Source organism: Oncorhynchus keta, chromosome 28, assembly GCF_023373465.1.
Source record: "Oncorhynchus keta strain PuntledgeMale-10-30-2019 chromosome 28, Oket_V2, whole genome shotgun sequence".
NCBI classification, from domain to species: domain Eukaryota; kingdom Metazoa; phylum Chordata; class Actinopteri; order Salmoniformes; family Salmonidae; genus Oncorhynchus; species Oncorhynchus keta.
In genome coordinates, this window is record NC_068448.1 from 6,412,692 (window position 1) to 6,422,493 (window position 9,802).

The 9,802-nt window shown below is 49.5% G+C and overlaps 1 protein-coding gene across 13 annotated transcripts in view; it reads right to left on the reverse strand.

Moving 5' to 3' along the window:
• Positions 1-9,802, reverse strand: part of LOC118377891 (arginine-glutamic acid dipeptide repeats protein-like) — a 670,308-nt gene that overhangs the window by 21,899 nt on the left and 638,607 nt on the right. For 10 of the 13 annotated variants that reach the window (XM_052484576.1, XM_052484574.1, XM_052484575.1 and 7 more), the window contains one exon: positions 2,454-2,546. The exons of the other annotated variants lie outside the window; for them this stretch is intronic. In XM_052484576.1, the coding sequence (XP_052340536.1) occupies positions 2,454-2,546 (93 nt within the window). The remainder of the gene's footprint in view (positions 1-2,453; positions 2,547-9,802) is intronic. 13 annotated transcript variants of the gene reach the window in all.

Sequence of the window (9,802 nt, forward strand, 5' to 3'; positions counted from 1 at the left end):
CACACAGGGAGACAGAGGACTCATACATCACTACACACAGGGAGACAGAGGACTCATACATCACTACACACAGGGAGTCAGAGGACTCATACAGGCTGACAGGGAGACAGAGGACTCATACATTTTAGTCATTGAGAAACAGGACTTAAACATCACTCACACAGAGAGACAGAGGACTCAACATCACTACACACAGGAGACAGAGGACTCATACATCACTACAGACAGGTGACAGAGAAACTCATACATCGGACGCACAGGGAGACAGAGGACTCATACATCCTACGCACAGGGAGACAGAGTGTACTGAGAGAAACACCCTTCAGAGGGAGACAGAGGTACTCAGAAATCACTTCAGACAGACAGGAGACAGAGGACTCCTTCAGACAGACAGGTGACAGAGGAATACACCCCTTCAGACAGACAGAGGTACTGAGAGAAACACTCCCACTACAGACAGGAGACAGAGAAACACCCCTTCAGACAGACAGGAGACAGAGTGTACTGAGAGAAACATCCTTCACACAGGAGACAGGTGTACTGAGAGAAACACACTTCAGACAGACAGGGTACAGAGAGAAACATCCCTTCAGACACAGGTGAGACTGAGAGAAACTCCTTCAGACAGACAGGTGACAGAGAAACACCCCTTCAGACAGACAGGAGACAGAGAGAAACATCCCTTCAGACAGACAGGTGTCCTGAGAGAAACAAACCCTTCAGACAGACAGGAAACTGAGAGAAACTCCCCTTCAGACAGACAGGTGTACTGAGAGAAACACCCCTTCAGACAGACAGGTGTACTGAGAGAAACACCCCTTCAGACAGACAGGTGTACTGAGAGAAACACCCCTTCAGACAGACAGGTGTCCTGAGAGAAACACCCCTTCAGACAGACAGGTGTACTGAGAGAAACACCCCTTCAGACAGACAGGTGTCCTGAGAGAAACACCCCTTCAGACAGACAGGTGTCCTGAGAGAAACTCCCTTCAGACAGACAGGTGTACTGAGAGAAACACCCCTTCAGACAGACAGGTGTCCTGAGAGAAACACCCCTCAGACAGACAGGTGTCCTGAGAGAAACACCCCTCAGACAGACAGGTGTCCTGAGAGAAACACCCCTTCAGACAGACAGGTGTACTGAGAGAAACACCCCTCAGACAGACAGGTGTCCTGAGAGAAACTCCCTTCAGACAGACAGGTGTCCTGAGAGAAACACCCCTTCAGACAGACAGGTGTACTGAGAGAAACACCCCTCAGACAGACAGGTGTCCTGAGAGAAACACCCCTTCAGACAGACAGGTGGACATCAGAAACCACTTTTTAGACTGACAGTTATGGTGACAGTACGAGCAGCTGTGTTGGGAAACACCCCCAGAGATAACCAGCTGTGTTAGGGGAGACCAGAGATAACCAGCTGTGTCCTAGGGGGAGACACCCCTTCAGATAACCAACTGTACTGAGGGAAAGACCCCTTCAGACAACAGCTGTGTTGGGAGACCAGAGATAACCAGCTGTGACAGGGGAGACCAGAGATAACCCTTCAGTTAGGGGAGGCCAGAGATAACCACCCGTTCAGACAGGGAGACCAGAGATAACCAGACAGACAGGTGTCCTGCCAGAGATAACCACCCCTTCAGACAGACAGGTGGACATCAGAAACCAGAGATAACTCTGCCAGTTAGGGGGTGACAGAGATAACCAGCTGTGTTAGGGGAGACCAGAGATAACCAGCCGTGTTAGGGGAGACCAGAGATAACCAGCTGTGTTAGGGGAGGACCAGAGATAACCAGCTGTGTTAGGGAGACCAGAGATAACCAGCTGTGTTAGGGTGAGACCAGAGATAACCAGCCGTGTTAGGGAGGCCAGAGATAACCAGCTGTGTTAGGGGAGACCAGAGATAACCAGCTGTGTTAGGGGGAGACCAGAGATAACCAGCTGTGTTAGGGGGAGACCAGAGATAACCAGCTGTGTTAGGGGGAGACCAGAGATAACCAGCCGTGTTAGGGGGAGACCAGAGATAACCAGCTGTGTTAGGGGAGACCAGAGATAACCAGCCGTGTTAGGGAGACCAGAGACCAGAGATAACCAGTTGTGTTAGGGCGAGACCAGAGATAACCAGCTGTGCGTGTGGTTATGAGGTAGAGAGACAGAGGTTGCCAGCCCGTCACTGTAGGAGGTGCGATTCATACACACAATATCATGAGGATAACGGGTCCATATGACGGTGCGTGTATATATCTGTGTGTGTGTGTGTGTGTGTGTGTGTGTATATATCTGTGTGTGTGTGTGTGTGTGTATATATCTGTGTGTGTGTGTGTGTGTGTGTGTGTGTGTGTGTATATATCTCTGTGTGTGTGTGTGTGTGTGTGTGTGTGTGTGTGTGTGTGTGTGTGTGTGTGTGTGTGTGTGTGTGTGTGTGTGTGTGTGTGTGTGTGCGTGTATCATCTTACTGGTGGTGAAACAGTGTCGGCAGGCGTAACCCTTCAGCTCCTGCTCACTGTCTTCACTGTCCAGGTCATCTTCACTGGCTGAACTCAGGTCCACTGGAGGAGAACAGAACACACGTTGTTACCAAGCGCCAACAGTACCGAGCTAAACATCTTCACTGGCTGAACTCAGGTCCACTGGAGGAGAACAGAACACACGTTGTTACCAAGCGCCAACAGTACCGAGCTAAACATCTTCACTGGCTGAACTCAGGTCCACTGGAGGAGAACAGAACGCACGTTGTTACCAAGCGCCAACAGTACCGAGCTAAACATCTTCACTGGCTGAACTCAGGTCCACTGGAGGAGAACAGAACGCACGTTGTTACCAAGCGCCAACAGTACCGAGCTAAACATCTTCACTGGCTGAACTCAGGTCCACTGGAGGAGAACAGAACACACGTTGTTACCAAGCGCCAACAGTACCGAGCTAAACATCTTCACTGGCTGAACTCAGGTCCACTGGAGGAGAACAGAACGCACGTTGTTACCAAGCGCCAACAGTACCGAGCTAAACATCTCACTGGCTGAACTCAGGTCCACTGGAGGAGAACAGAACGCACGTTGTTACCAAGCGCCAACAGTACCGAGCTAAACATCTCATTGGCTGAACTCAGGTCCACTGGAGGAGAACAGAACGCACGTTGTTACCAAGCGCCAACAGTACCGAGCTAAACATCTTCACTGGCTGAACTCAGGTCCACTGGAGGAGAACAGAACGCACGTTGTTACCAAGCGCCAACAGTACCGAGCTAAACATCTTCACTGGCTGAACTCAGGTCCACTGGAGGAGAACAGAACGCACGTTGTTACCAAGCGCCAACAGTACCGAGCTAAACATCTCACTGGCTGAACTCAGGTCCACTGGAGGAGAACAGAACGCACGTTGTTACCAAGCGCCAACAGTACCGAGCTAAACATCTCACTGGCTGAACTCAGGTCCACTTGAGGAGAACAGAACGCACGTTGTTACCAAGCGCCAACAGTACCGAGCTAAACATCTTCACTGGCTGAACTCAGGTCCACTGGAGGAGAACAGAACACACGTTGTTACCAAGCGCCAACAGTACCGAGCTAAACATCTTCACTGGCTGAACTCAGGTCCACTGGAGGAGAACAGAACGCACGTTGTTACCAAGCGCCAACAGTACCGAGCTAAACATCTTCACTGGCTGAACTCAGGTCCACTGGAGGAGAACAGAACGCACGTTGTTACCAAGCGCCAACAGTACCGAGCTAAACATCTTCACTGGCTGAACTCAGGTCCACTGGAGGAGAACAGAACGCACGTTGTTACCAAGCGCCAACAGTACCGAGCTAAACATCTTCACTGGCTGAACTCAGGTCCACTGGAGGAGAACAGAACGCACGTTGTTACCAAGCGCCAACAGTACCGAGCTAAACATCTCACTGGCTGAACTCAGGTCCACTGAGGAGAACAGAACGCACGTTGTTACCAAGCGCCAACAGTACCGAGCTAAACATCTCACTGGCTGAACTCAGGTCCACTGGAGGAGAACAGAACGCACGTTGTTACCAAGCGCCAACAGTACCGAGCTAAACATCTTCACTGGCTGAACTCAGGTCCACTGGAGGAGAACAGAACGCACGTTGTTACCAAGCGCCAACAGTACCGAGCTAAACATCTTCACTGGCTGAACTCAGGTCCACTGGAGGAGAACAGAACACACGTTGTTACCAAGCGCCAACAGTACCGAGCTAAACATCTTCACTGGCTGAACTCAGGTCCACTGGAGGAGAACAGAACACACGTTGTTACCAAGCGCCAACAGTACCGAGCTAAACATCTTCACTGGCTGAACTCAGGTCCACTGGAGGAGAACAGAACGCACGTTGTTACCAAGCGCCAACAGTACCGAGCTAAACATCTTCACTGGCTGAACTCAGGTCCACTGGAGGAGAACAGAACACACGTTGTTACCAAGCGCCAACAGTACCGAGCTAAACATCTTCACTGGCTGAACTCAGGTCCACTGGAGGAGAACAGAACACACGTTGTTACCAAAGCGCCAACAGTACCGGAGCTAAACATCTTCACTGGCTGAACTCAGGTCCACTGGAGGAGAACAGAACGCACGTTGTTACCAAGCGCCAACAGTACCGAGCTAAACATCTCATTGGCTGAACTCAGGTCCACTGGAGGAGAACAGAACGCACGTTGTTACCAAGCGCCAACAGTACCGAGCTAAACATCTTCACTGGCTGAACTCAGGTCCACTGGAGGAGAACAGAACGCACGTTGTTACCAAGCGCCAACAGTACCGAGCTAAACATATTCACTGGCTGAACTCAGGTCCACTGGAGGAGAACAGAACGCACGTTGTTACCAAGCGCCAACAGTACCGAGCTAAACATCTCACTGGCTGAACTCAGGTCCACTGGAGGAGAACAGAACGCACGTTGTTACCAAAGCGCCAACAGTACCGAGCTAAACATCTTCACTGGCTGAACTCAGGTCCACTGGAGGAGAACAGAACGCACGGTTACCAAGCGCCAACAGTACCAGCCAAACATCTTCACTGGCTGAACTCAGGTCCACTGGAGGAGAACAGAACGCACGTTGTTACCAAGCGCCAACAGTACCGAGCTAAACATCTCACTGGCTGAACTCAGGTCCACTGGAGGAGAACAGAACACACGTTTTACCAAGCGCCAACAGTACCGGCTAAACATCTTCACTTACAGAACTCTCCACTGGAGGAGAACAGTTGATGGGGTTTGGGCGTAGGGCTAAACATCTTCACTGGCAGAACTCTGGAGGGAGAACGCACGTTGTTACCAAGCGCCAACAGTTTGGGGCGTGTATAACCACTGCTCTACTTCTAACACAGTATTATTTTTTGTTTGTTTCGATCCTGTTCTTGCCATTATGTGAGTTGCTTTACAATCGAAAAAAAAATATCAAATGTATCAGTAACCAGAAAGAGACTGTTGATGGGGTTTTCTTTCCTCGCCTGCTGTGGCAACAGAACTGTTGTACCTACAGAACTCTGTGGAGGGGGCTGTTGATGGGGTTTGGGGCGTAGGGTTAGTGTCCTACTTACAGAACTCTGAGGAGGTTTGGGGCGTAGGGTTAGTGTCCTACTTACAGAACTCTGAGGAGGTTTGGGGCGTAGGGTTAGTGTCCTAGTTACAGAACTCTGAGGAGGTTTGGGGCGTAGGGTTAGTGTCCTACTTACAGAACTCTGAGGAGGGCTGTTGATGGGGTTTGGGGCGTAGGGTTAGTGTCCTACTTACAGAACTCTGAGGAGGGGGCTGTTGATGGGGTTTGGGGCGTAGGGTTAGTGTCCTACTTACAGAACTCTGAGGAGGGGGCTGTTGATGGGGTTTGGGGCGTAGGGTTAGTGTCCTACTTACAGAACTCTGAAGAGGGGGCTGTTGATGGGGTTTGGGGCGTAGGGTTAGTGTCCTACTTACATAACTCTGAGGAGGGGGCTGTTGATGGGGTTTGGGGCGTAGGGGTTAGTGTCCCTACAGAACTCTGAGGAGGGGGCTGTTGATGGGGTTTGGGGCGTAGGGTTAGTGTCTTACTTACAGAACTCTGAGGAGGGCTGTTGATAGGGTTTGGGCGTAGGGTTAGTGTCCTACTTACAGAACTCTGAGGAGGGGGCTGTTGATGGGGTTTGGGGGCGTAGGGTTAGTGTCCTGCTTACAGAACTCTGAGGAGGGGGGTTGATAGGTTTGGGGCGTAGGGTTAGTGTCCTACTTACAGAACTCTGAGGAGGGGCTGTTGATGGGGTTTGGGGCGTAGGGTTAGTGTCCTACTTACAGAACTCTGAGGAGGGGGCTGTTGATGGGGTTTGGGGCGTAGGGTTAGTGTCCTGCCACAGAACTCTGAGGAGGGGCTGTTGATAGGGTTTGGGGCGTAGGGTTAGTGTCCTACTTACAGAACTCTGAGGGGGCTGTTGGGTTTGGGGCGTAGGGTTAGTGTCCTACCACAGAACTCTGAGGAGGGGGCTGTTGGTGGAGTTTGGGGGCGTAGGGTTAGTGTCCTACTTACAGAACTCTGAGGAGGGCTGTTGACGGGGTGGAGGTTTGGGGCGTAGGGTTAGTGTCCCTCACCCACAGAACTCTGAGGGAGGGGGTCTAGACGGGATGTTGACAGGGTGGAGGTTTGGGGCGTAGGTTAGTGTCCTACTTACAGAACTCTGAGGAGGGGGTCTAGGAGGATGTTGACGGGGTGGAGGTTTGGGGCGTAGGGTTAGTGTCCTACTTACAGAACTCTGAGGAGGGTTCCAGACGGGATGTTGACTGGGGTGGAGGTTTGGGGCGTAGGGTTAGTGTCCTACTTACAGAACTCTGAGGAGGGGGTCTGCGGGATGTTGACGGGGGTGGAGGTTTGGGGCGTAGGGTTAGTGTCCTACTTACAGAACTCTGAGGAGGGTCTAGACGGGATGTTGACGGGGTGGGGTTTGGGGCGTAGGGGTTAGTGTCCTACTTACAGAACTCTGAGGAGGGGGTCTAGACGGATGTTGACGGGGTGGGGGTTTGGGGCGTAGGGTTAGTGTCCTACTTACAGAACTCTGAGGAGGGGGTCTAGACGGATGTTGGCGGGTGGAGGCGGTGCGTGTCTTGATGCGAACACAGGCTGACGACGGTGTCTCACGGGCCCTGGGCAGCCTTGCCGCCTCAGGAGTCTTCTTCCAGTAGTAGTAGAAGGTTATCAACTCACCCTGCAAAGGCAAGAGAGACACACCATCAGAACACAGACTCGTATAGCAGTCGAAGAAGGTTAGCAACTATCCCTGTATCGGGAGCGAGAGAGCGAGAGCTGAGCGAGCGAGCGAGAGGATAAGGAAACAGTACCAGGGCACTGAACCGTGTATCTTACTCGCGTAGGAACCAGGTGAAAACAGTGCGTTTACGCACGGCATTCACGCGCACGGCATTCACGCGCACAACATTAACATTCCCAATCACTCTCAATTTCTGTAGTTCTCTCTGCTCCATAACAAAATGTGTAGAATTGCATTAAAACAGCAACATTTAGTCTCTGTGGCCAAAGGAGGGCGTCTAAACTAACTTTGCCACCGTTGCTGAAAAAAGAAATCCTCGGGAAACATTACATCACTTTGCATAAAAAAATAACTCCCAAAAAAAAGAGCTGTGTGTTTTATTTCAGACATGGTAAATCATTCCCTAATGTACTAAAACATCCAAGTTAGCTATTAAGATGATCTAAAAGCCACTACGTCACATAACGAGAAGCAACCGTCGTGGTTTGGAGTGGACTGAGACCATGGCTCAGGTCACAGTCCATGACTCCATGTCAGGTTGCAAGTAGCCGGGTGTGTTTGCACTGCTGCTGTGGTTGTGTCTGTCTGTCAGTTGCAGGATTAGGCAGGAGGCAGGGGAGAGCGGGAGGCAGTCTGGCTGGCTGAATGATGGGGTATTAGGAGCAGGGCTGTTGGGGCTGCCTGGGTGGCAAGCGGCTAAATGGGAACAATGAACATGTTGGGGAGAGCTTTGCTGCTACAAATAGGACCTGAAACGGTTCTTCGCCCTGCCACTGGAGGAGTCTATTGAACTTTAATCAAACATTCAGAGCCTGGGCTGTGTGTGTGTTATTCTAAGTGTGTGTGTGTGTGTGTGTTATTCTAAGTGTGTGTGTGTGTGTGTGTTATTCTAAGTGTGTGTGTGTGTGTGTGTTATTCTAAGTGTGTGTGTGGCTGTGTGTGTATGTGTGATTCCAGCTAAGCGTGTGTGCGTTAGTCTCTGTCAGAATGAGGGATAAATCCGTTTGCACCATGGACGGTCAATCAATGTCGGGAGTGAGGACATGAACACATAGATCAGAGGACTCTGGCTACTGAGGGAGGAGGCACGGCTACTAACTACTGCACACCTCTGAACATCACACACACACACTGAATGGCACACATGGCACACACTCTGAATTATACACACACACACACAGTCTGAATTATACACACACACACAGTCTGACTATACACACACACAGTCTGAATTATACACACACACTCTTAAATTATACACACATCAATTATACACACACTGAATTATACACACACACACACTGAATTACACACACACACACACTGAATTACACACACACAGTCTGGATTATACACACACACACAGTCTGAATTATACACACACACAGTCTGAATTATACACACACACTCTGAATTATACAATAATACCTGAATTATACATACACACACACTGAATTATATACACACACACACACTGAATTACACACACACACACACACTGAATTATATACACTACACACACTCTGAATTACACACACACATATACTCTGAATTATACACACAATACTCCCTAATGTTATACACACACTCTGAATTATACACACACACTCTGAATTATACACACACACACTCTGAATTATACACACACTCTGAATTATACACACACACACACTCTGAATTATACACACACACACACACACACACTGAATTATACACACACACACACACTGAATTATACACACACACACACACACTCTGAATTATACACACACACTCTGAATTATACACACACACTCTGAATTATACACACACACTCTGAATTATACACACACTCTGAATTATACACACACTCTGAATTACACACACACAGTCTGAATTATACACACACACACAGTCTGAATTATACACACACACTCTGAATTATACACACACACTCTGAATTACACACACACACTGAATTATACACACACACACACACACTCTGAATTATACACACACTCTGAATTATACACACACTCTGAATTACACACACACTCTGAATTACACACACACTCTGAATTACACACACACTCTGAATTATACACACACACACAGTCTGAATTATACACACACTCTGAATTACACACACACTCTGAATTATACACACACACACACACACTCTGAATTATACACACACACACAGTCTGAATTATACACACACACACAGTCTGAATTATACACACACACACAGTCTGAATTATACACACACGCACAAACACACTGAATTATACACACACACACACACACACACACACACACACACACACACACACACACACACACACACACACACACACACACACACACACACACACACACACACACACACACACACACACACACACACACACACACACACACACACACACACACCTCTCTCCACCACCCTGAACTCCCAACTCTCTACACCTGGACTCCCAACTCACCCCACCCTGAACTCCCAACTCACCCCCACCCTGAACTCCCAACTCTCTCCCACCCTGAACCGCCAGCACATGTAACTGAACGAAGTACACG